Source organism: Rhodnius prolixus, unplaced genomic scaffold (genome assembly GCF_049639745.1).
Source record: "Rhodnius prolixus isolate KJV_2025 unplaced genomic scaffold, Rpr scaffold_14, whole genome shotgun sequence".
In the NCBI taxonomy this organism is placed as follows: Eukaryota; Metazoa; Arthropoda; class Insecta; order Hemiptera; family Reduviidae; genus Rhodnius; species Rhodnius prolixus.
Genome location: NW_027411594.1, coordinates 4,327,388 through 4,354,508, shown reverse-complemented (window position 1 = coordinate 4,354,508; position 27,121 = coordinate 4,327,388). Strand labels below are relative to the sequence as shown.

The 27,121-nt window shown below is 30.3% G+C and overlaps 3 protein-coding genes and 1 long non-coding RNA gene across 16 annotated transcripts; 2 read left to right on the top strand and 2 right to left on the bottom strand.

Moving 5' to 3' along the window:
• The first annotated feature begins 131 nt into the window (after nt 1-131).
• On the top strand, nt 132-4,268 carry LOC141451705 (uncharacterized). The gene is made up of 2 exons (XM_074123276.1): nt 132-595; nt 784-4,268. The coding sequence occupies exon 2, from the start codon at nt 805-807 to the stop codon at nt 2,032-2,034; it is 1,230 nt and encodes a 409-aa protein (XP_073979377.1). The 5' UTR covers nt 132-595; nt 784-804; the 3' UTR covers nt 2,035-4,268.
• On the top strand, nt 2,624-27,105 carry LOC141451704 (facilitated trehalose transporter Tret1-like). Of its 11 annotated transcripts, none has more exons than XR_012457044.1 (13): nt 2,624-4,365; nt 6,949-7,084; nt 8,643-8,753; nt 9,689-9,903; nt 10,234-10,491; nt 11,307-11,621; nt 13,007-13,217; nt 13,487-13,634; nt 15,977-16,288; nt 20,634-20,796; nt 22,944-25,119; nt 25,332-25,517; nt 26,845-27,105. XR_012457044.1 is itself a non-coding variant. In XM_074123275.1 (8 exons), the coding sequence occupies exons 1-8, from the start codon at nt 4,342-4,344 to the stop codon at nt 13,570-13,572; spliced, it is 1,356 nt and encodes a 451-aa protein (XP_073979376.1). In that variant the 5' UTR covers nt 2,625-4,341; the 3' UTR covers nt 13,573-14,222. The 11 variants fall into 11 exon arrangements, 1 of the variants encoding a protein (XP_073979376.1); XR_012457047.1 differs by having other exon boundaries at nt 22,910-24,962; XR_012457043.1 differs by having other exon boundaries at nt 22,910-25,119.
• LOC141451710 (uncharacterized) lies at nt 6,299-6,721 on the bottom strand. Its single transcript, XR_012457056.1, has 2 exons — nt 6,581-6,721; nt 6,299-6,488 (listed from the first exon to the last, which is right to left on the bottom strand). It is a non-coding gene; the product is annotated as an uncharacterized lncRNA (long non-coding RNA).
• LOC141451706 (uncharacterized) lies at nt 15,233-21,566 on the bottom strand. 3 transcript variants are annotated; one of them, XM_074123279.1, is made up of 2 exons: nt 21,441-21,566; nt 15,233-16,426 (listed from the first exon to the last, which is right to left on the bottom strand). In XM_074123279.1, exon 2 carries the CDS (start codon nt 16,344-16,346, stop codon nt 15,504-15,506), a length of 843 nt encoding a protein of 280 aa, XP_073979380.1. In that variant the 5' UTR covers nt 16,347-16,426; nt 21,441-21,566; the 3' UTR covers nt 15,233-15,503. The 3 variants fall into 3 exon arrangements, with proteins under 3 accessions (XP_073979380.1, XP_073979379.1, XP_073979378.1); XM_074123278.1 differs by lacking the exon at nt 21,441-21,566 and adding an exon at nt 21,264-21,402; XM_074123277.1 differs by lacking the exon at nt 21,441-21,566 and adding an exon at nt 19,872-20,007.
• Nucleotides 27,106-27,121: the final 16 nt, after the last annotated feature.

The window sequence follows — 27,121 nt, the reverse complement described above, 5'->3', positions numbered from 1 at the left end:
ATTTTTTAACTTCAATTTTGAAAAAATGTTGTGTAATAATATTTCTCAGCTGTCTAATTTACAATTTAAGAAAGGGGAAAATAAGAAATAATTCAAAGTAAAAATTTAGCAATACGTTTTTATTAAGATGAATTCATGCCTTTCTATTACATTAATTTCGGAATAAACTATTCATTAGGTACAAATGAACAGCTGTACGTGAAAAGTAGTTATCAATGTTGCATATCTAAACTAAACCATGTAAGGTGTAAGAATTGTGGCTAAAAGGTTTGCCTCTAATAACCATTTAGCACCAGAGCGAACTGGCGCTTAAATACAGCGAACGATTTTTCTTTTAAGATCTTTCTTTTTTGTTTAGAAACAAAATGACTTTTTACGTAGGACTAAAAGCAAACCAAAATAACATTTCTTCTCTGGGAGTTATTATTTCTGATGAACTTCATTTTCTAAACTTATTTGGTGGCAGTCAATTAAAGACAGGTTCAAACTTGAAAGTTGCTTCTGGCTGTGCAGTGATGGTGTTTTAACAGAACCCATATATGATTTGTACTCTTGGAAAAGAGATGAATGCTCATTTACGAGCCAAGAATTTATGGTAATACTTTATTTTAATTATTCAATACGGATTTTTTTTTCTCACACAAGTTCCACTTTTTGAAATAATATTATCTAAATGTTAAATATATCATATTTATTAGTTGCCTAGTTTTTATTATTGTTATTGTTGTTTATAAAATTGTTGATGTTGATTTTTATCAATTTTTTGTTTTGCTGAAACTGTAGGCAAATGAATGAAACCAATTGATGCAGAAAAACATGGCCAAACAATTTCAAGAACTTCCATTAGAAATGGCAATAAATATACTTAGTTATTTAAATTTAAGCGAAGTTGTACATTTGAATACTGAATGTGTGTTATTCAGAAAAGCAATAGCTGTACTGACAAGAGCTGCTCTGGTAACTACAAGGAGTAATATTGATAAAGCTGTTAAAAATCTGTGGCAAAATTATTTTTTAGCAAAAAAAGTTGAAAGTATTGTAGGCTACGATATATTAACTAAAGTTTTAGCGATGAAATATTTACAAACAGAAGTGGAACAATTGTTTACAATTTCATGGAGATACGTTAACGATTTGCACGCTTGGTCATATTTATCAAGATTAATTTCACCAGTATTAGAAGAGATAGAAATGGAAACAGAAAATATAATTAATAATCAGTTGACAATTAAGGAAATAATTCCAAAACATCCTAAATTAAATCATTTTATACATAAATACGATAATACAATTGAAGCAAGAATTAACACGAGCAAAAATAATATCTATTTAAAAATTATCGATATGCTCTCCATATGTCCTACAGCAAATTTTCAAATTATATTTAACACTTTTGACGGTTTGGTAACTAATGCACAAATGAATTTTCAATTGAGAAATGTGCAGTATCCGATTATAATGCCACGTTTCGATAAAGCCGATCCTAATTCTAAAAATGAACGCACATTGATTAGCTATTTAAGAGGGTATGTACGATTTTCTAATATTATGTATTTGAATGAATCGCTTGTATCCTTGAAAGATGTTTTTAGAAGGCAGTATCGATTGCTAATGCTCCCCTCAGATATTATAGTAAAACCTCAGCAACAAAAGTTTGAAATTAAAATAAAACCAACATACATGACCGTTACAGATAATGGAAGCAATATGAAACAATATATTTTTACTAAATATGTAGCCTACGATACATACACTTGTGGGCTATTGTGTAATGTAACAGCAAACTGTAAATCGGATCTTCAACCAATTACATTTACCCAATTATGTAAAAATTCTGTCAACCGTTCAGATATTAAACCATTCAATTACAGAAATCCAAGAAATTTAAATAAATTAGATATTAGTATATTAAATGAAGTTTGGTTCCCATCAAGAAAAGTTCAGGAGACAAGATGGACTTATGTTTCAACATTAGATAAGTACTATTGTTTTCAGATAAGGCATAGATTGAAAAATAATATAGAAGAAAGGTGACTGGAGCCATTTATATAAAATGAGTGTTCATAAAGAAACTACTGACATGTTACAAATGAGAAAGTACTGGAAGATATAATATTATAGAATACAAAATATTATTTAGGAATTATCATTAAACCAATAATCACTTAAGTATTCAACAGCCAATTTATTTCATAGCTCTGTACAATCTAGGAAAATTAAAAAGTAATTTCATTTGTAATTAGTTAATTTGCTCTTTCTTGAAGAAATATGCTGATTCTTTCTAATTTTTTTAAAGCCTGCCAACATAGTAAACATTATTTCCAAGAGTATTTATCTCCTTTGATGACTGATTCATTAATCCAAGGAGTAGAAAGAATATTACCAATTTCAGTTTTTTGTTTTTTTTTATTGCTTTAACGATAAGCTTTCGATCTAGGGACTATTATCTTCAGGGCTTATACTTATTAATAACTATGTGAGAATTTGTTTTGCACTGTGAGTGTTTCCTTAAATGGTGGTATGTCTTTCGTCCTAAGAAGTCAATACGAGAAACCTCGTGCTTAAAAAATTATAAGGACAGAAAACATCCAACATTGTAAAATAAATCACAATTATTAATTGGTTAATAAGCCCTGAGGATGGCCTAGTTCCTTGGCAATAAAATAAAATTATGAATTAAATTGGCATTAAAAATTGTTTCGTCTGTAAAGTTTGTTCTTACTCTATTTGAGAAAATGTGTTTCTAATAATCGATTAGTAATAAGTTGATGAATTTCCAGGCCGGCATTATTCCCGTTGAAAAAAATATACTTATTGAATAAGTTATGTGCACGCTATTCTTTTAAGCAGATATAATGCTTCTTCCCATTTGGCCCCAATAAGCTTGAGGCTACACAAAATATTGTTTGAAACGAGAAAAATTTCTTTATTCTAACATTAGTTTTTTACAATTTTTATTTTTTTGTCTGATTTGGCATTTTTCACTGAAATCCATTTCCAGTTATCTTTGCCAGAAAGAACGTAATTCTGGTGATAAACGGTTGTTTTCTTTTTGTCCTAGTATGTACTTTTTATTTACATAAATGATTTCGCTTGGAAATTCAAGCATGCTTTGAAACTCATATTTCCTGAATTCTCATATTTGCTCTGAAAATATGGAATTGACCTGTTTGTATTGAGAGGTAATGTTTTTTTTTTTGTTAAAATTTAAGTTTTGAACTTTTTTTTATGTTTGCTTAAATTTATCTTCTCAATAAATTTTACAGCACATCACTTGAACGCAGTACTTATAAGACTTTACAGAAACGTTTAAGTTTTCAAGATTTTTTGAGTTGATTTTTTTCTGGGTATTTGATATCTTAAGGAAATAAATTAAAATTCTAGAGAAAACTTATTCTAAAATTTAAGAGTCTTTCACCATTCAGCAAGTATATTAATGTTGCTATTTATATCTAGGTAAATAAAAAGGTATAGAAAGATAATACTAAGTAACTTTATTCCATGTATTTTACATAGATTTCATTTTTTTACATAGAGTACGGCAATAAAAGATCATATTGAATAATGAAGATATGAAAGTAATAGTTTAAAAATTGAACCACTTGTTTTGAAAACCTTGTATTTTTTTAAAGATCTTATAACTAATTTCTTAAAAATCAACTTGCTTCTCAGGCCGTTTTAGGAGTATAATTGTCGGTAAAACGTATCAAGAAAATTAAGAGAAGATAAGTTAGGTGTCATTTGTTGACCTGAAATAGCTATTTTTTGTTGGTATTCATTTTAGCTTTATTTGAAAGTGGGAATTTTTTCAATTTACAGCAACTTCATAATTATTACTTGTTGTGATCAACAGTAGAGTTAAATAATTTATTTGGTCAAGAAAAATATTTCATATATAAAAACCGTAATAATATGAAACAGAATTTGAATCCAAAGGAGTCAAATTACTATTTTAATTCACACAGGATCGGCTTTATATCATATCCTTAAAAAGATTAAAAGAAAAACTATTTTAAAGATTGGCAAACGTCGTAGTAAATCTATTGGTAATTAGCGCCCTAAATTTTAATCCAGTTCATACATACATAGATGGCCGTGTGGTACAATTCATTTGTTCTTCCACGATTCTTGTCTCGGACTTAAGAAAACGGCAGAGCTTCGCAGCTAAAAATGTTGCAATGTTATTTAATATAATTACTCACTATGTATATATAATATTTGATAACTAGCTATTTAGATAAGATAGATCAATGTTTTTATTGATAAGATGACACAGTAGTCAGTGAGCAACACGTCTTTGATTTTTAGTTTTATTATAGTCTGTTTTAATATTTGAACACAATGGAACTATCTTCTTCAAAACAGGTAGTCAATAACATAAGTTACACTTATTAAATTCTTATTATAATGATTAATAGTGAGTGCATGGATACTTCCGATATTTGATGATTTGCTTGCTGCTTAAAATAAGATGAATTATTATTATTATTTTTTAGATAGGTCTTATTAATTTAATAATTTCTTTTAAATTATTATTACTTTAATATTTGTTATAAAGAGGTGTTTAGATATTAATGTATTAATTACAGATCCTTGAACAGGTCCCCTTTATATTTACAATAAAATGATTATAGAAAATTCATCCACTGTTCCCAAATAAATAATGATAATTTGTTTAATTTTTAGTTTTATTACTATCTTTGATAATAGATAACTGCTATAAATAGAAATAATAATTTATAAAAGTTGGTCTTTTGACCATGAGTCAAGTCTGTCAGTCTTTTTCTAAATTGCAAAATTATTGTATATAGTTATTGAAATAAAGACCTTTATTATTATTATTATTAATTTATAAAAGTTGTAATACATTGAGATAGAAGTTTATGTACAATTAATGGGCACTATTAATAGAAGCTTGAGTGTCAGCATAAGAATTAAAAATATAAACTTTTAAAATTGAAAGTTCAATAATCAAAAAAATATAAAATACAATCTTATTCAAAATAGAAATGATCCAATTTATTGAAATCAATGAAATAACATTCAATAATAATGAATTTATTCACATATCTGACGAGAAATCATTACTGATGGTTTATTTCTTTTAAATCGCTATGAAAATATGCTCCAATGTTGAGGTAATTTGATCTAAAATATGAAATATAAAAGAATATTTACTTCGTTTGAAGTAAGTTGGTGCATAAAATTAAGAAATAATTGGTGTTAATGAGAGAGTTAATTCCTTATAAACGAAAATTACATCAAACTGTCTTGACAGATACTTCAGGAATTAGGGACCATGCTTCGACTAAATTAAAAAAAATTATAGATAAACCCTAATGGAAAATTATTTACACATTTTAGATATTTATTTTGTTCTCTTTTCATCTTCTCAATTTTTCAGAAAGAAATATATAAAGAAACATAGAATCCATATTCTAGAATGCTTCTGACCATATTTTTAAAAAAGAGAGTTAATTCCTTATAAACGAAAATTTCGAAAACGAAAAAAAGTAATTAATAAAGACAACTTTCAATCAAAAATTTGTGAAATGCATCAAACTGAAAGATGTAATTTTCACTTAATGGTTTTTACTTAACGAATAGGTAATTTTTTTTTCTTGAGTAAAAATCAATTTCAAAAATTTGATCGCAACATTTTCTATTTTCATTGGTTAAAACTGCTTTTACATTCTTTAAATATAAATGCATATAATTATATCAGTTAACATTTAAACATTTGTGACTTAATAAAAAAGAAACTACTAACATCATTCAACTATTTCAGAACATCCTAACACGAACGTTATAGCTAAATAAAATTTTAAGATAAAAATTATTTTTAGAGAATTTATTAAAAAATAAGGTGGTCAAATTCTTAATCGAATAAATAATGATCCATAACGTACATCAATCTTATCTAAACTGATTAAGACATTGAACTAAAAATGATTTTTCTAGGTCACCAATTTTAATATTAAACACCTCAAATCATATAATAGAAAAATATTCTAAGTCAACACTAAAGTAAGAAGTAATTTAAATTAAAGCAGTGACAAATAGCTAATGCATAGCATTCACACTAAAAGTTTAATTTTGTTAAATGAATATTAAGAATTTTGTAAAAATATTTTATTTAACATTTTTATTAAATACATTTTCTTATCTTTAGTGATGTTATTGCTCAGCCTAAATAAATACTTCTCTGTCTTATGTAAACACACAATCTCTATGAAGAAATAGAAATTTCTTTTGTTTAAAACATTTTACAATTTTTATCTAATTATTTGCAAGAAAATAAGGCTAACATTTTAATTATTTATTGAACATTACACCAACACAAAATTATTCACATTTTGTAATTTTCCGGATTTTAACACCAATGGCCCTAATAAGAGATATGAATTGTAGCTATTTTGCTTCATTTAGGCTTAATTGAATGAAAGATTACGAATTTTACTCAGGAACGGAAGTACAGAAGTTATGTCCTAAAGTTAGATAATACAAAATTAAATGATTAACATCGAATCAATACTCTAATACATGCATATTAAATCTTGTTTGAACATTAAGCACTTACTATTGCACATATGTACTCCCATAAATAGCAAACATAGTATTGGGGTCATTGTGTACTTACATCTGCTTTTGGATCCACCCTTACATCTTAAATAAAAAAAAAACTAGTACATAATATAAGAAAAAGGAAACTCAAGAATTACACATGGCAAACTGGAGTTGGAAGAGGCGGGTTATTTAAAAATAGGGTGAAGGAAAATGACGCATGCCGGTGAGGAGTTCCCGGAATTTCGGTTTTAAATTTACTTTGCAATGTAAGCATAAATTTGAACTAAATAAATATGCAACTCAGTTTTAATCAAGGTTGGATAATATAAATAAATCTGAAACGTATATCAAATAACTATATTTAAAATATTTAATATCTAGGTGGGCATGTGCCTAATTGCAAGTTGTAACCTCCTTACAAATGGGATGACTATTGCTTATCCAGCGGTAGCTTTACCAGCGATGATGCAAGCGAATTCAGGATTAGAGCTTACTCTTGAGCAGATGTCTTGGATAGGTGAGAATGAAACTATTTTCTAAATAATGAACATATTAATTGTAAACTCAACTTCGTTTTTTAACTTATAAGAAGAATTGAGCTTAATGTTGCATACATGACTTGATTAGGTAAGAATGAAGCTATTTTTTAAATAATGAATATATTGAGCATAAAATTGTTTTGTAAAGTACAAAAAAAAGAATTTAATTTCTACGATAAAGTGGCCATGGCCTCAGCACTAATGCCATAAAAAAAACCTCGTAAACTTGGTAAATCTCAGCCTGAAACCAACTTAAAAAACAAAAAAGTGATGTCAATCTTTGATGAAAGCCCTCTCGCGAAAGAAAACCAAGTTTCCAAAAATTCTTAAATGTTTACCTATAATGCTTGAATGTTCCTTCAAGCAAATCCATAATAATTGTAGATTCGGTGAGACGATTGACTGACAGACTGACAATCGATGGATTTAAGAAGGCATACTATGCAACAGTCTTCATACGTTCTTATATTCTGGGATGGGCGTTCCTAGCGGTAAACTTGTTCAGGTTCCAAAAGAGGTGTTCATAATCATACGAAGGGTGAAAAAGAGTAAAAGTTGTGGCGCAGATATTCGGCAATTAGATTTCGTTTCGCTACCATGCCGTAATTTCCGTAAATTTCTTATACAAAGGCTATCAGTGGTTTTATATTTATAAAAACAGGTTTTATTAGATTTAGTTTCCTTCAAAACTACTTTTCGTACCGCTGCACCAGCTTCTTTAACCCCTCTGCATAGAAGCTCTACACAATAGTATAGACAATGGTACGTCCAAGAAGAAGAAATTTATCAGCCTAATCGTCAAACGACGATTAGATCGAAGTTTTTGATCCACTTGAAAAACGATTTTATTGGTCTGGATACTGGGCCTGACATTCCGCTCTTCATCATGGACATTTGTTCGTCCATTTCTGAATTCACGGCACTATTGTCTAACCTATCCTTCATTCATTACTGCAGGCCCATAATCTAGGCACAACCACGATGAATTTCTGCTGCTGAAGATACATGCAAAAATCTTATCACACCACAGCTTGCGGAAGCAACGATGTCGCGGACATTGATGTTTACTTGCACGGACATGCCAACGACTTCTGAATCAAAACAACAACTGCAATAGCTTCGGAAACAGTCAATAGATGGTGCTGCACAAATTCAACTTTGTTTCGACGCTCCAAAGATTAACAAAAGGCCCTTACTTTTCGAATATGCCTTGTAATAATTCTTCTAGCTCAGAAAATCTTCCAAACTCTTCTAGTCTGAAAAACTATTCGTCTTAAACTGCGAAAACCATTTGGTACGTTCAATCCCCAGGTAATTCTTGAATTTGCTATTGCAAATAATTTTCCCAAAAGTAAAAAAATTTAGCTGTTTAATGAATAAGGAACCGTGATTGACGCAATGAGATCATAAATTTTAAAAGTTAAATATCCTAAAAATCATGTATTGTTATTTGTAAATTATTGCATGATTACTTATGTAAACACAGATGCTGAGGACCTTGTCAGTTAATAAATTTTGTGTAGATTTTTGTTTTAGCCAGTCTCTCGCCGCTGACAATGATTGCTGGCTCGCTAATAATAGGGCCATTACTGGATAAATGGGGACGAAGGCTGGGCTTTGTGCTGACTGGAATTCCTGCCGTATTAGGTATTATTTTAATTGACAACATTTTTCAGAATTGAGATAGAAGACGTGCACTAATGGAAAAATAAGAATTGTAAAGTAATAAGTTGTTGCATCCTTATTGAAACACAGAAAGTAACACTAAAATTGTTTTCAGCTATTCTTTATTTATTTTACTATGATAGTTTTTACATCTGAACTAAACATATCATTATCTCATTTGGCATAATTATTAATGTTAGAATCTACATTACACTCCTCCCCTCTAAATTTCGCTTGCCATCCCTCATTCATCAGTCTTTTCTAAATTGCCGTCCTGAATGAGTTACCATCACTGATTCTGGCCATTTTCTCCCTGGTGCACTAAGACTAAGTTCATCATGTCGCCTATTTTTAAGACAACTCCAATGAGCTGGATCGCTGAAGTCGCGGGCATACACGAATTTCCCTATCGCATACTTTGTTACAATTTTCTTTATAATTTATGATTTGCTCGTATTTGGATGTTTTTCGTTTGTATATTTGCAAACATTAGTTTTGCTTGAATCGGTATAGCCAACCACTTCTGGGCCATTAGATAAAGCGTCGGTTATTACCAAAAACATCTTTCCAATGAAGGGCTCGCGAACATTAACGTGAATTCTATTGAAAGGCGATTCTGTAGTTGGCTAAGGTTTCAAAATAGCCTTTGCTGGCACTGGCCTTACCAACCTGCAAGCATGCTCTTAGATTATTTACTATCTGCTAATTATTCACTCACAGCCTTATTTTAGACTTTACATTATAATTACATAACATAAAAGTAACGAGTGAACTATGGGTGTGAAATGATTTATAAACTCACCCAATTCAAGTAGTACCATGTTAACCAATAATGAATTGTTTTAAATCTTTTGGAATGTCATTTGTCATTAGTAACAATTTCTTGCCAAAAAATTGAAAACATTAATTTTACTTAGGTTGGATTATTATCGGCATAATGCCACGCTCTGTTGCTTGCCTGTACATCGGGCGACTCCTGGTGGGCCTAGCTTCTGGTTTTGGTGGCGCATCGGCGTCAGTGTTTATGGCTGAAGTAACCTCACCAAAAATTAGAGGCGCTCTTACAGTTACTAAGAATTTGACTTTTTCTATAGGCCTTACTATTATGTACATTATTGGCATGGTATTTCAGGTAAGTGCGACAAAAATTTTGTTTCTTTTTTGGAATTTAATCTATTTTGTCTAGAATTTCGTATGTTAACTTTTATTTTTAAACCATCATCAATTTTTTTTTATTAATTAAGCAGACATAATTTGTCCTTCGAATATTTTGTTACCAATATTCATATTATTTTTTTAATTATAATTTTTTCAACTGATATTTTTTCGTCAAAGATTCTTTAAGGTTGTTCAACACTTGCCCCATATAAACCCAGTAACCACCATTTTAATACCTAAGATATTTTGTATCCTTAATAAACTTATTTCGCTAGCTATTGATTCTCTTTTTTTAAATTTACAGGATGACTGGAGCAAGATGGCATTTTGCGGAGCTGCAGTACCTACGCTGTGTTTATTGTTCGCAATATTCTGCTTACCTGAAAGCGAAATCTGGCTCAAGAGTAACAGTCCTAATAAACCGAACAGTCCTAAACACTCTTTTAGGGAATTATTAAAAACCTACCGAACTCGACCTGAAGTGTACAAACCTATGTATATTATGAACGCTTTGCTGATTTTAAGACAATTAAGCGGAACAAGCGTTTTGATGTCGTACGCTGTAAGTATTTGGAACTATTTTTATTACAATAATTTGTCTCTTCTTAGACTTTTCTTCAGGAAAAAGAAGTTATCTCAGCAGATTTTGATGTTAACAATTATCCTTTTGCATGGTTTGCTTAATGCAGGAAAGTTCTTTGCAGGACTATAGGAATCCATGAATCTGGTCTACTCTGACCAAACAAACGGACTATCATTATGAATATGAAGTATCGTGTGAAGAGCACAGCAAAGTCTAATGAAAGGCTTTGCAGAATATGGAGAAAATGATGAAACAAGTTAGATTCATGAATGAAAAATTCTCCCTTGGCATTCTCGCCACAACTCGTAACCGTAATTTTAACACTTACAACCCTAAGGCCAAAATAACGAAATAATTAAATAAATAAAATGAAGATCAAAGATATTTAAAATTCAGAACAGGCCAAATAAAATATAATAAAAAAATCAAACTCATCAAGAAGGCAGCGATCGAACTAGTCAGCTGTATGTATCTCAACAGAGCACCATCACTGTAGATGATAATCCATTCTTTTCATTTTGTACTTAAGTACTGTTAATTTTATCAGCTACACATACCCTTGCCGAAACAAGTGGCAAATAGGGGGAGTCATTTTTAGATCTACACCCAACAAAGCAGAGTTCAAAATATTATAGTGATCAAAGTTTCGTACTGAAATATGACCTACGTATTTTATCGAAAATTTGCTGTTACATTTATTCTAGATTTTTAACAGTCCCTTACAAGGGCTGCTTATTTTCATTGATATCAGTGATTGACATCCTCTATAGTAAAAATATTTACTGTTTTTACAGGTTAGTCTAGTGAAAATGACAGGAGTTCGAGGCGATCCCCATCTTGTAACCGTTATATTAGGGGTAACACGAATAGTTGCTGGTTTGACTGGATGTGCCCTGAGCGGTTATTTAGGTAGACGTGTACCTGTTTCATGGTCTGGTGCAATAATGTCTATTACAATGCTTTGGCTTGCTAGAAATATTAGAAAAGATAATGAAGAGCCAGCCTATTGGGATACCTTAGTGTTAATTGCATTTATGTTTACTTCTACAATATTTACATCCATTTGCCAAGCATTGATTGGTGAAGTATTTCCAACGGATGTTAGAGGGGTAAGTTTGTAAAAACATTACCATCATTAATTTTACTGCATGCCAATTAATTTTACTACAAAATTACTTTGTGGAAAGAAATCTACAGATCTGTTTATATCGGAAAATATTTTTAATTATAAGTCGATTGGATCACTTGATTTAATTTCAAATTATGAACTAAAATAAAATGTTGATTTCATCGCTAGCAGCACGTACAGTGCCGAACAAAAGTCTGCATACACCCTGAAAATTTGTCTTTTATCTCGGTCGGAAAGGATATCACGCGTGGCTTCTTTGAATAATGTTTGCAATGTAACGATATGAAAATCCTAGATTATTTAATTTAACTATTAATCTGCGTTCTGACAGGAATTTCCTTTCTTTGGTGAACCATTTTAAATAATAATAAATTCTTAACTAACTCAGATCCGCCTATATTCACGTTTCAACTATAACTAATAAATTTGTAATATTAAGATTTACCCTAACTAGTAAGTATTATTATAATATTGAATTTATCAATTGTGTATGTGGACTTTTGTTCAGGCATGAACTCCGATCTTTTTATTTATATGCAATGGGAGATGGCAGAGGTCTTTTCATCTCTCATATATATACTTAGTAACAATAGTTACAAATGTTTAAATCACATTTTTTACTCTAATAATTCTTTATTTTGAAAATTCCCGAAATATTGTAGTGTATGTAGACTTCTGTTCGACACATCGACACCGTATGTTTACTGCATCCCTAAGCAGTTTCGGACTTTCGTTCACCAGCGGTAGATTGATGAGTTTAGAGTAGAGAATTCGATTTTACTTATATTAAACGTAATGTTTTCAAAAACTTTTTTCTATTGGAATAATCTCCACGAGACATTTATTTATTTATTTAGGGATGCTTGGAGGACCGTTGTCATTATTCTTTTTCTATTGCTATTGTGTGAACTGTTAAATAATTGTATTTATATAGGTATTGAAATTACGTATCTTGCTAGAACAAATGGTAGTAAATATCTATTTTGTGTTGTAACATTTAACTGAGAAAGCCATGTGCTGCATTGTGGAGATCTTAATTCAGGTTTAACCTTGGATACACGCTCTTTTTCTTTATGGGATTATGATTTCTTATTATAGGATTTTCTTTGAAGGTATGATCCTTCTTAGATGATGAGACATGTTTATATAAGATGGCTCTTTGGTTAAAAGGGATATCTAAACAGTCACAGTACAGAAGACACACCAATCTTAAGATGTAACAATGTAAAAAAAATAATAGCGTAAGTCTTGTAGATGACCTAGAATGTTAACCCGTTCCAGAAAAATATGAAATAATTTTTTTGTCTGGCGGGGATATCAACCGAATCCTGAGTCTGGTTTTTGTATATTTATTTATTTTTTCAGTTATGTACCGGTATCACAACCTGTTTATCATATCTCTCTTCGTTTACTGCACTCAAATTATATCCTCTACTATTAGAGTTTTTGGGAAAAACCAATCTTTTCCTTTTGTATGGAACTTTCTGTGTGTTAGGAGCCTTGCTAGCTATCCTTACACTGCCCGAAACCAAAGATAAAACTTTAACAGAGATTCAAGGATTGTTCTCAAAGAAAAGTGAGTATTTTTTAGGGAATATATTTTTTATTTTCTGCTTTTTATAATTAATCAATTTACAATTTTAATACATCTGGAGAAAAAAATAAAAAAATATGAGAACTCGTAATTGTTACAATATTCAACTAAAAGAATTTCTTAAAAATTATAGGAGGTACAAATTAAATTATAAAGTGTAGGTTTAGATTATTTTCAAGGTGAGATTATTAATTGTATTAATATACAATTCTTAAAGTTAAAAGAGTTAATTCTTTTATATTATCTGACAGAACCAGTGGTAGCTGAAGTAAAAGAAACTGATTCTAATCCAGCTGAAGTTGAACTTTTGGGTGTAACAACAAATAGCTATAGATGAACAGTATGAAGAGTCAGTTTGTGAAATTTGATTTCTGGAAAATCTGAAGACACAAAAATCATGTAAATAATATTCTGCAACTAGTTTTGTATATAGATAGTACAATATATTGGAAAAACTAGATCAAAAATATAAGGTAGTGTACGGTGCTGGAAATGAGCATTTTATAGCAGCAGTATTACCAAATCGATAGTTTAAGCCGAGTTTATGAATGAATTTCTGATTTCTTACTTTGAAATAATATTTCAACATGTAATAGATTTAGGAAAAAACAAAATTATCTTCTTTTTTTAAAAAAATTCAATTCTATTCAATTATATATTTAATATTTTATTGTATTTTTCATCCAGTCAGCCCTTAATTACAGTTCTCTTTAACTAAACAATATAATTGATTTGGTAACTTAAAATAAAAAAATAAATAATAAATAAATATTAGCATAAATCACATTAATCGAGTTTCGTTAAAATATAGACTATCTGACATAGCGTTTTCTTCATTCTGGCTGGCTTCACATTTGCATTCATTTTAAGCAACTGGCACCTTAATCAAATTTGTGGAAAAAATTCGATTTCCACCTATAACTTTTCTTTTTAATTACACTAGTGTTTGTATTGATTTATGTTCAAAGAGTGTAGTTCACAAACAAATGTTTTAATTTTCTTTTTCTTCTCATCTTGCACGTTTTTTGTAATCATAAAGTTTTCGGATTGTCATACATCATCCGATCGTGATTCATCTGTTTGGTGTAGAAAATTTAACTTTTAATGTTCCTGTATTCGATACATTTTAAAAGTAGAAGGCTTAATTCTCTACATCTAACTGACAATACAACTTCTTATGATGTATGCAAATTCTGAAAACAATTAAAGATAGAAAAATATGTGTTATAACAGATGAGTGGATGTCACATCCTTTTCACAATCCTATATATTCCTCATTGCAGGTCAAAGAAAATCAGAAAACTGCCAGAATGGAGAAAAACTAGCTTGGACTTTTTTTTTTTTTTTTGACATGGTATGGTCAAAGCTTCGACCATTCAATAATTTTGTTTGAACTTTTACCAATTGGTTCAGAAAATTATTCCTACTATTATTTATGGTTTTTATGAATTTTACATTGCTCTCTTGATCCATATTTTCGCATATACTTGAATACAAATTTCTTAAAACGATTGATATTCACTATTGATATATCTGTTATCTTTTATGTATTTAATCAGAACTTGAAAAGGTTCTAAACTGAAGTTGGACTCCAGATCCGTAACGGGCGTAACAATAAAAATGCGAATATAATATTTTGCAGTGTGGCTGTTCTTATTCATTGTGAATATTTGATTTCTACAGTTTCAAATCATTCAAGAGATTTTCTGCTACGCTAGTAGCCTATCCAATCAATTTTAATTTCACCTTTACGCGGCGAACCTTGTTAAGCTTAGAATTACAGTAACAAATTTATTCTGAAATTAATCCAGCGAACAAACGAGAGAATGGGGTCCTCCAAGTAAGCCGACTGCAGGAATCACATCTTGGGGTGTGGTGGAGAAATTCAAGTGAAGAGACAACTGCAGCCCCCCAAGGCCCAGTTACTATGAGACCTTAAGTCGCGACGACTTTGGATGGAGAGCATCCCGAAATTAAAGCACCCGATCTTTTTGAGATGTGGTGAGGTTGCGACTCCACCTTCACTTAGTAAAAGTAGTTGTTACGCGATCCCACTTGTTCGATGCTCAGTACGAATAAAAAAAAAGGTTCGTTTGAGAGGTAAATGTCCAATTTAACTTAGCACCGGTTAATAAGCAATTTATTTATGCAGCCATAATTTTATTACGGTATTTTTTATTAAATTATTTATTACTGATTTATAGACTCTGCTTTAACTCCTCAATCAATTGTGGGAGTCCGTTATTTATTTGCTTGATTTTTGGTTCCTCAACTAAGTTTAGCTATTTCTTTTGCTTTTGCAACTGGTAGATCTATGCAATGATCACAAACTTTCTTACTGGTCAAATGATTATGATTAATCATGTGGACACTATTAGAAGATTCCGGAAGTGGGCCATACTTCTTAACTTTTGAATGACCTTCTATAACAAGGCTTACTGGAGGGGCAGTTGGTGGAGCTTTGGTTGTTGTAGTTGCAGTGGAAGTAGTGGCAGTTGAAGTCGGTTCTGTTGCTGATACAAAAGTGGGTGTAGCATTGGACGTGATAGGCGCTGAGGAGCTTGAAGGATAGTTATTAGGATGAAGATGTGTAGAAATATGAGGCCATCCAGCTACTTGTCCAAGAGTGATTGCATGCTGAGGTGGAGGTTGAAGTGACAATGATAAAGGATGTGAATCTGGCTGGCCTGATGGTGAAAGGGTTGTCGACATCTGTGTAAATAATTGCTTTTCATCCACAGGTTGTGAAAAATGTTCCTTAACGGACAATCTCTGAGGTTCAGCACGTACAGCTGAATTACTGCTAAAACTTTGAAGAGAATCATAAGATGGAGCATAATTTCCAGAATAAGGATTTGGATTGTTTCTCAGTTGAAAGCCATAATTTTGCTGAAAGGAAGTTGGCGAATAATTACTACCATATTGTTCCAGTTGAAGTTCTTTAAAAGGACCATATGTGGAACTTCCATACAATCCGCTTTCACCATGATGGGAATATTTTTTGTAATGTTGTGCTTGAGCGAATCCTAACGGAGGCCCATTGTTTGTACCAGGTAAGTCAATTCTTTGTCGATGGAGAGGTTCTAGCCAGTAGTGGACATGTTCAACCATGGGCGGAGAATATACATTAGTAGGATCTATGAGAGGATTTCCTTGGCCAACCGGTCTCCATTCGCTTGGTGAAAGTGCTCCTGAAAAGTTCAAAATTAATAATTTAGTAGACTTAACTTTAGTAGTTGGATGATTGTTTTTATTAAATATATTACAATTTTGAAAAGTAAATAATAGATCATATACTAAATTGGGAAATACTTAATCAGAAAGCAACATTGAGATCATCTTGCTTACAGTGATCACTTTCATCACTGTGATATCAGTTTAGAACTTGTGGTAATGCGCTCCAGATAGTCACGTTATCTATCAGGCCTAATGATGGCGTTTAACCTCAGAAAGCTTCTTTATATTGGACTACAAGGGGGAAAAGAACTAGCCGTCAAAGCGAAAGCAAGAAATATTTACATAACATCAGTGGCTTAGATTAGCTAAGAGCTATTTATTAATATTAAATACTTTTACTAAGCTTTGCTGTGCTTATTTTCGTTGGAAATTTGAAGGCAAACAAAATACTTTCCATGCATTATTTCGTAAATTCCTTTAAGTTTTGGTGAAAGTGTTTCTAGAATCAAGTTTGAAGAAAATTCTCAGTCCAAAAAACCATTTTGAAAAAAAAAATGACCCTACAATTGACCTTGACAATGTGGGACGGTCGTGGATAGTGGATCACAAGAGAAACAGACAAATAGATGTACATAGGTAGTCTGAGTCGAAGGTCGGTCACATGGATGACAAGTTACACATACACAATAAGATAGATTGTGTATGTGTGTGGCGCACTTAAGTACGGAACGCTAAATACGTGATCTGCGTTAGTGTCGCGTTATTACTGGACAAGTTTCACCTCATCCGCTCCATATTTTCTTCCTTGACCATTGCTATTTAACACATTTTTAATTATTAAGCTTATGGACATAACGAATATCTTCAATTTTGTTTTGTACAAAAGTTAGGTTTACACTATTTAGATTGTTACTTTCTGTTAACACTACTAAAAGATTATGACAGTATGTCACGATTCCGTACCAACAAAATTTTGTGTTTGAAGATAAAAAAAAAACTCATGGGATGCTAGAGGTCTATACTCTTGAATAAAATATCTCTCCTAATAGTGAAAAAATTGCGATACGAAATAGTCGTCTGATTGTTACGCTTCAATTTCATTTTTAAATAAATATCCATAAGATACTTTAACAAATAAACATTCTTTTAAGAAATCAAATAATTTATAAGTAACGTTAGTTTTTAGGGTTCCTTTTGTTCGGCGTGTTTTAAAGTAATATACTACTTGCAGCATATTATTTATGATATTTGTGGAAGGCGAATAATAACTTAATTGAAGAGAAAGATGTACGGGTAACTTGAAGGAAGTGTGGGAACATCATTTAAATGATATATCATTATTACATTAATCTAAGTAGCCCATTTTTTTTTACTTGACATTCTGTTTCTTAGAAAATTAAACTCACTGTTACATCTAAATACATGTATATTAGGATGATATACATTAATAATTAAGTATAAAGAATGACACACATGATTGGTGCTGCATGTCACTATTCCTTTAGGCTATATTCCAATTAACTAAAAGGGAGACGGTGTAAGTTAATAATTTCTATGAAAGAGTTTGAACAGTTATTATTAGTGCAGATTAATAGTTGATAATTTGTGTTGTGTGTCTTTGAGATCCTTTAAAAAACACTTTCTCATAGCTAGTTCAAATCGAACTAGTGTAGTATTTTAAAGGAAGCTATGACTTCTCTGGTCCATTTTTTTTTTCCAAAGGAGAAAAAAAAGTTGCAAATAAATTGAATTAGTTGTACAAAATATTTCAGAAAATTAGTAAACTATGTAATCTGTGAAGTCGAAATTCGGGTTAACATCTTTTAATCATAGTTTTTTTCCTAGTAAGATAAATTTAAACTGTTGTTTTCTGGTATGACTTGCACTTTTAAAAAATTATTTGACAGAAACCCCCTCAAGGTTTCAGTGGCAATTAAAAAAATATTTGAAGTCTTTGGTCTGAAAACTGCAAGAATTGGAGAGAATAAAGTTCATATTCATTAAACTCTTACCTCGTATTAGGAAGTGATAACCACTTCTACAGGAATTTTAGAGTCCATACGCGATTTCCAGTCTAACAACGCGTATAAACTTAGGCTGTCATAATACAAAAATTCAGAAACAGAACATATAAAGGTAGAACGTGATGTTCAAACCCTACAGTTGTAATGAAAGCACCTGTTTAGCGTACACTTTGAATCTTCCATATTTTACACTTCACAGAGTGAAAAAAACAGATTTTTTTTAAAGCCTTTATGTAACTTGGTTTTTAACATTAAACTTATATTCTTCACATAAAAGGTCACATTTTTGGCTGACTGGATTTTGACTTTATCTTGATTGATGTATTCCACGTTGGAAAAAATATGAAGTCTTCGATTCCCCAAAAAAGCTATTACACAAAATATATTTCGTACCCTTCAACTCCTTTCGTTGGCATTTCCAGAACTTCTCCAGCGGCGAACCTATTAAGATAGTGCGAAGTACAGTGGGATAGTAAGCAATCTATACAGGTATAGTAGTAATATTAAAAATATCTTTGGAATTCGAGAAGTATTAATGATCTGAAGGCAGTAGATCAGTACACCCGTATGGATATCAAATTATGTGAACCGCCCTGAATCCACTTCTTCAACTAACTATTAATACTGTTGCTAAAGAAGTTTAAGTTTAAAAACTTTTTGCAAGTAGAAGATGAGGCATTAACTTATTTCTATTAAGTAACAAGTGAAGTTGAATTAACAGAGTTACTTGTTGCGTTTTATTATTATTATTAATTTTGTTTGGAGGGAGGAGTTTTTTTGTCAGAAATCGCTCGTAGAATTTAGTCGTCCATAAGTTCTGTAATTAAAAGCAAAAGTGTATGTAACAGTGAACTAGGGTTTGCCCAAGGGTTCGCTGATGAACTCAAAGTGTGGCCCATCTATCACCATAGTACCAAAGTGTATTTACATGGGAGTTAAGTCAAGAATTATTAGTTTAGGATACATCAAGTAAGGGAGGCCAAGTTCCCTAAAAAATGTGGCGCCTCCCCGTCCCAAATTGCCTAAAGGATATTCTTTATAATTTTTAAAAAAATTGTGAGTAAATACAATAATTTTTTACGTGTAAGAGAAAAAGTTTAGTGCTGAAAGTAAAGTTAATTGCATTTCTTTGCCAAATTGCTGAGAAAACTACATTTTTTTTACAATTTAAACTGTCAATTTTGTCATTAACATTACACAGATTAGCGAACTTAACGCGACGTTCTCTCTCATATTAGATTCAAGAACAAATCCTAGTTAATATTATTCCAGTGAAAAGCAAAAAATTGAATTAAATGATTGTTGAAATTAATTTTAATACAAAGATAAGAGTTTTAAAGCGTTAGATGACTTTAGAAAGTGCAAAAAAGTAATCTAAATTTGTATTTCTAACGTAGAATGAATTTAATTAAGAGTGAAAAAATAAATAACTTACTGATAACTGTAAAATAAGTGACAAGAACTGGAAAAATAGAAGAATTCATAATAATCACACTGGTATTAAAGGAGGCCCCCTGTTCTCGAGTTCTTCTAGCCTAGTTTCAAACTCAACTGTGTGCGGCAGACTAAACAACGTACAGTAGCGCCACTGGTGCAAGCCTTCATGTTAAACTCCCACACAGCAATAAATTGACATATATTCATTTAAAAATTAAATCTTTTTTGATTTAGCATTTACTTTCATTCAGGGGTGAAATTAAACATTTTAAAAAATAAATGAATAGATTGTTTTAATTAGGAATTAGGCATCTGCGAAGAACAAATAACATTTTTCCAATATGCAACTCACAAAAGATTGATTAACAACTCAGTTTTGCTGTTATTTCCATTTTTCATGTTCTTCAATAATTTCTATATACTCAATTTTCAAATTTATCACTTTATTGATTTTAAATTGGTTTTTAATTTTTTTTTTATTACTTTAGTACTTAATACTTTTTATTCAGCGCTTATTTGAAAGTATTTTTCTTTTTTAAAACTGATTTGTAACTTAATTTTAACATTCTTCTTTAATAACAGCTGCAGCCTAAGGTGCATCACGTTTGAGGTCAGTTTTGCCCGAGGCTTATGCATGCACCTTGGCGAAGTGTTTTTATATAACTCTCACTTTCAAATGCTAATGTTAACAATTGTTATCGTTATTATTTTAAGTAAACACATAACGTCATTGGCTTGACGCCCAGTCTCTTTTTTCTAGATCCTTGCCGGCTTCCGGGTAGGGTTCATCTCGGTATTTTTTGTCCATTATCACTAAAAAAAATAAGCTGTAGAAGACATCCAAGAAGAGAAAAATCTAATAACACGCAATTGGACTTAAAGTTGGGACCTCTGAGTGGAAGTACAATGCCCACCTTGTTTGGGTGAGTATTATGTCATTATTTTTCCCAGCTATTTTCCACCTTCGCCTGGTCCAATATTTCGAATATAAGATGTTAAAAGTTAGTTGGGAATATTTTGAGTACCGGATATCTCTAATGTTTATAAGCGCTTAAGTTACTTTAGGGCTACTTATGTGTCTTAAATATTCCAAATTCGGTGCCTACCCAGTTCTATGGGAGAAGCCTAAATAAGGATATTAACACGGAGATAAGTTCAGCAAGTACATTTGTTTTAGTCCACTGCCCACTTCTTGATATATTCTGATCTCTTTCCCCTGATTTTTCATTAGTGCTTGAAAAAACGTAAGATTTATTTCTCGAAGTAATAAAAATTAATATTAAGTTCCACAATTTCAGTATTCCAAAAAAAGTTCTAGGAGCATTTATAAAAAGATTTGTTGTTGCATTTCGTTTCACTTAAAAAAATAAAATCTTATTTGAATACTTACATAGCCCTTCAACGTTTACAATCACCTTAATATAACAAAGTAGATGATAAAATTTAGACAAAATAATATAAAAACACCGAATATCAAGTGAAACATGTTGTTAATCTTACAGATTTCATTGGATAGTTTTATCTAACAAATATAACTTGTTAAGAAAAAAAAGATTAAGTGACTCACAGAAAACTTGATGACGAATCATATTTATAGTTTCAAAAAATGTTCAAAAATAATATTTAGGGAAATCAAAACATTAGAAAAACACGCGCTAATACAAGTTACGTGCTAAATTTCACGATAGTATTACTAACAACACCTTATAAAAAGAGCCCTCAGGTCGAATTGTTTATAACAATTATGAATAAAAGATTTCATCAGCAAAAAATTAAAACATCAACTTTTCTCTAGTTGAGGTCCTGTATTTATTTACACTGTCGCTTTTGTTTGAACTGAATATATCATCAGTTTGTTTACAGTTTCGTTATTTAATAATAAACCAATTTTTTTTTTAATTTGGATTTTTCTACTCTCAGATATTTGCCTCTAGTCAGAATCTAATTAGTTCCTTTCAAAATTCGCCAAAGAGCCATTAAGATATTAATTATTGCTTGCCAAAGAAAATTTTTTTCTAAAATGTTTTTAACTTTAATCAATACTTTTTCTACAACATTACATTTTTATTTATGACGGAGAGACTTACAGAAGACCAACTATGTTGTGGATGATTTTATTACACTCCAAATTAAACCTACAAGAAACTAGTAGAATTTCACCCTCTAGAGTTTACCCTAGTTCTCGGTTTCGATCTATAATATCTATGTGAAACTATAATAGTACATGTAAATGTATATTTTTAGGATTTAAATATAGATCTCTGGTTAGTATGGCGCAAAAGTTCATTGTTAGGATCCAAGAAGCCTAAGGAAATAAATGTGTTAAAAAAAAAAAAAAGACAGGATGAGGGAGGTATCTGACAAAGAACTTTTTTGCCTGAGTTCAAACACTTTGAGCAAGATGAATTTTGAAATCCTCGAAGCTTTGGGAATTAAAGCTCTCATAATGCCATATTGGGTCGTGGTGGTGTAGCCTAACTGGCAACCCACAATCAATTACCTCTTTTAAAAAGAATTGTCAGGATCTTAGAAATTTCACCAAAAAAAAAATCTAAACGTTTCAAGCTCTCTTTCTTTTTAACGCTCAGCTCTAAAATTCCTCCAAGTCGATTGACCTATTTAGAAATTTTTTGTATTCTGTTCTTAGTCCTTGAGAAAGATATTTGCCAAAACGTTGGTAATTTTATCTGTTTGGGCTTTAATAAATCGGAAAAATCTCTACGTCTTCAACTAATCTAATTGTGTGTATATATGAAGGTACAACAAATATATATATTTACGTATATAGTGAAGGTGATTAGCATATATAGCATATTATAATTCCCAAGGAAATCTTTCTTAATCCTAAAAGTAAGTATTCATTTCCTTAAAACCAGTTTGAGGAAATGTATACCCAAAATAGTACAAATACTATTGTAAAGTGTGCCAAAAATTAGCTTAATCCATTAAATTAGTATTTTGTCCATAATTTAAAGAACTCTCTAATTGCTGTTTTTTATTCCTCCATTTATTTATATAGTACTTTATGTATGTTAGATGAAGGTGACATTACTATTGCCTCCCTTTGTAGGCAGGATAAGAGACAGACCACTTAAGCCAATTTAAGCCTATTGTTTAAGGAGTGGACAAGCTTGGTGATTCTAATTATTACGTTAAATGTTCATTTTGTAAAAGAAGAGCATTGGATGAATTAAAGGGAAAACTCTCGTATTGTGATTTTTTTTTGGTGGAATTCGTAAATTGTTTTTGATATTATGTATGTTCACTCTGCTAAAAATTATATTTATACTGATAAAATTGTACTGGGTGAAGTGTGCGTCACGGCACCAATAATCTCTTTTTTAAGTGACAACAAAAAAAAAATAATAATAATAATTCGTGTTATACTCGCAGTCCCAGTGAGCTAAAGCTCATAATTTTGGTTAGGCATTTCGTGCTCATAAATAACCATTATATTAGTACCTACAGTATTCTGAAAAGTATGTGCGTCTCCTTTGAGTCGCTAACTAAGAAGCCATAAGGCAATAAAGTTTGGTGGACTTTTTTTTTAAATAATAATTCTCGTAAGGTCTTCATTTAGTAACTATTGTTTTGAAATTTTAGAAAGCTAACTACATTATGAATAGATTCTTAAGTTTTAGTTTTATATTTTATTTTTTGGAGTTCCGGTATGAATATTGATAAAGTAAAACGTTCCAAAGTATGCTCGGTATCAGACAGGACGTCAAGTAGTACACAATACCATTTGTATAATCCAAATGTAGGATAATGGAAAGCTAGTACCGCACACTGGCTGATATACTTTACCCACTACTTCTAACTGGTATTGTATATTTGTATGTGGATATGTACGTACTTAAATAAATTTATTTCTTCAACTCCTAATTATTGACTGTCTGAGTCATTACCTTTTCCTTATTTTACTTTCTTTTTCATCTTTAATCAAATACGTAATAAGAATCTTAACTATACAAATAAAACAAAAATTTGTACTGATTATGACTGAAAAAAATTATTCAAGTTTAAGAGAAAACTTCATTGGTTTACGAATCCAGATTATTTCCCTATTTTCAATTTATGTCTTAAATCAGCTTCACTTGTCTTTTAAAATTTAGGGTAAGGCGTTTAGAAAAAATGAATTAAAATGAATCGTATAAAAAAAAAACAACCCAAATAAAAATATAAAACATGTTTAGATTCTGCCCTCCTCTTCAATAGACTCCTGCGCCATTGAAATGGACAGGGCTGCGAGCCAGACAGAGGGAACCTGCCTCCAGCGAACTTGAGACAACCTTAAAACAATTAAGTTAGAGTGACCACAAAAAGTCGCGAGTAAATTTTGTTGCAGATTAACTTAAATCCTTTCCAGCGATGAAGCTTCTTTACTTATTGAATCATTGAGTTTTTACATCTCGAAGACTGATTGGGCGAGTTTATTTTGTTTTTTGAAAGTGAGTGTTGGCTAACTCTACTGCATTAAAGACTCTTTTAAGGTAAGGGAGCTCTTAAAACTAAAAAGTCATGTATTCTTAATTACGTGATAATCTGAAAAAGTAATAAAGTTAAACTCGGACACGTTATCTAAAGACAGTGCAAGACAAACTGGTAATTGAGCAAACTTTACAATACAAGAAATAAAATAGTGTGTGAATAGGATTCTTTATTGTTAGTTTTTTCAAATTTTTATATTTACAAACTATTTGTATCACTTAGTAATATCACTTGTTTATCAATATTTATTTCTTTTAATTTTAAAATATTCCCTTAAACAAACGAACTTAGTAAAATCCAATGTTTTCTACTTACATTAAAAGCGCCCCCCTCATGTAAAATAATTTTAAAACATATATATATAAAAAAAAAAAATGCACAAGACATATTTTACATAAAACCTATTAGGTTGCATTAATTTTATTTCACTACTTTTCAAAACTGTTTTACAGTTCATTAATATTTTAAATATCTCACAAACACACCATGTGACTTATCTGAAACAGATATGTAACCTCCCTCACTCAGCAAGTGTAATGCGAGAACCATTGTGAAAGTCTGCTTCACCAACCATCTTTCAAAATAAGCGTGTTTTTAGGTATTATTTAAACAATAATACTTTATTTATTACAAACTCCTCAAATTGAAAGAGGGGTTTAGTGAAGTTAATTTTTTGTGTGTGATGGTTTACATTTGATTTGGTTGATAACTGGATGTGTACATTTTCAGTGGTTTCCATTATTTTTATCTCAAAGGTAGCCTAATTTTTTTTTACAAATTATGAATACCAAAATATATTGTCTTATTTCACAAAGCATCAAACTTCATTTATGCTGTCTATAAAAAAGCAGAATCCAGAATTAGCCAGCATAACTTATTTTTTAGAATAAGTTACTGTATATTTAGTTTAAAGTATGTTAATGTACTATAGAGAAAAAACTATAAATTTGATTATATTGTTTAATAGCTTGCTGAAATGAGCTCAGAGGTAGAAACAGCTTTCTATCAATTTGCGAGATCGGCTCAGCTTTCATGATTATCTCTGACCTTCTTAACATCCCGAACCACGCCGGTAATATTAGGTGATACAAGGCAAGTCTATTCTGGAGAATAAAGTAGTCAAGGAAATCAACTTACCACTCCGCCTCTAAAGGTATTGTTCTTCAGGTAGTCTTATTTATTATTTCAAACTAAAATCTTTTTTCTGATAAATAATCTTTCCATTTTCATCTGAATCAGTGTTTTAATTTTTTTGAAATTTGATTAAAATATTCGCGAATGCTGTAGTATTTTCTATCAAATAAAAGCATTCTTCAGCTAGATTAAACCTGTTTAAAAATTTGTTAAGCTGTATCCGATCTATTTTGAAAAAAAAATAGAATTCTATTGGAAAATCGTAATATTTAAATCATATTAAAATGAGTTTTTATTTTCTTAAACAGTCATTTAATTACATATTAAACTCATCAAATAAAACTATTATTCCCCCAAATTAAACTTTTTTAACAATAATATTTCTAATTTTAATAAAACCATATACCATTTTTTCTTATACTTAAACTTAAGTTTCACCTTTATTCAAAAACGTAATATTTTAAGTATTTTATATATTTTTTTTTTAACGTTTTAGACAAATTAATCCAAATTACAATTAACTAGCAAGGTCTGATTTTGGTTAAAATAAATGTGTTTTTTTTTTAAATTTGAATGTTAAACATGCGTTCGTAGACTAGCATTTTTAATCTAATAAAATCATTATTAGGACAAAAACTAATAAAACAAATTTTAAAATTTTTTATTCTATAAAACTATTGAACTTCTTTTCTTCAGAACATTAAATTCTGTTTAAATATTAATTTTTTTAGAGAAGTGGAAATAATTTAAATTAATTAAAGCTACATTTTTTAGACAAATTAGGTAACTGTTAAATCATTAAAACAAGGTTTAATTTCTAAAAAAGATTTATTTAAAAGTACATGTCTTATATAAACTGCATTTGTATATATTGATTAAAATATGATTGTGGAAAGTGTTCGATACTTGTAATTAGTGAAGGTGTTTCCAATAATAGTTGTTTCTTCTTCTTCTTATCATTTTGACTTATTCTATAAATGTAAAATAGCCATTTATTTTATAATCTCAATTAAAGTTAATCATTTGAAACATTTTTTTGCAAGAAAACTAAATATAGAAAAGTTTATAGCAGTAAAATAACTTTATTTGAACAAATTAAATACAAAAGTCAACTTGCAACGTAGGAGTTATTCAAGTTACGCATTGCTACGAGTTCATTCTAAAAGGTTTAGACTTCAAATGTTTAATTTATTCGTCTAATTCTGGTAAGAGATGAATGAATTTTTAAAAACGATGGAGTCATAATGGTTAATTTTAACTTCATTTGTAGTATCAATGAATTAGAGCTCTTTAATTCAAGATTAACTCTTATTAACACTATTTCATAGAATAATGATGATTTTCAGATTAGCAAAGCCCAATACCGGCAAAGCTATTCATCAATTGAAGATAAAAAGAAAAAGACGTAGAGAAACATGCAATGTGAATAGCCCAACCACTTTTCTTATGAATCAATTGCTAAAACTGTACTACTTAGGAGCAGGTAAAGAAGAAAACAACATTAATGTTTTAAAAAAGTCTATTTATTTGTATAGCTATTTATAATGTAGTAACAGAAGTAAAATGTTGTAAGCTTATTAAGAGAATAAAGAAAAAGTTTTAATAAAGTGTTTTCCATCATTT

Bases quoted from the DNA above. Each gene is read 5' to 3' on its own strand.
- LOC141451705 (XM_074123276.1), top strand. From the start codon at position 805: ATGCAGAAAAACATGGCCAAACAATTTCAAGAACTTCCATTAGAAATG.
- LOC141451704 (XM_074123275.1), top strand. From the start codon at position 4,342: ATGGAACTATCTTCTTCAAAACAG. The intron at 8,754-9,688 runs GTATTATTTTAA...AATTTTACTTAG, and splicing joins TGGAATTCCTGCCGTATTAG to GTTGGATTATTATCGGCATA. The intron at 10,492-11,306 runs GTAAGTATTTGG...CTGTTTTTACAG, and splicing joins GCGTTTTGATGTCGTACGCT to GTTAGTCTAGTGAAAATGAC.
- LOC141451706 (XM_074123277.1), bottom strand. From the start codon at position 19,920: ATGAATTCTTCTATTTTTCCAGTTCTTGTCACTTATTTTACAGTTATC. The intron at 16,427-19,871 runs GTAAGTTATTTA...TGAACTTTTCAG, and splicing joins CACTTATTTTACAGTTATCA to GAGCACTTTCACCAAGCGAA.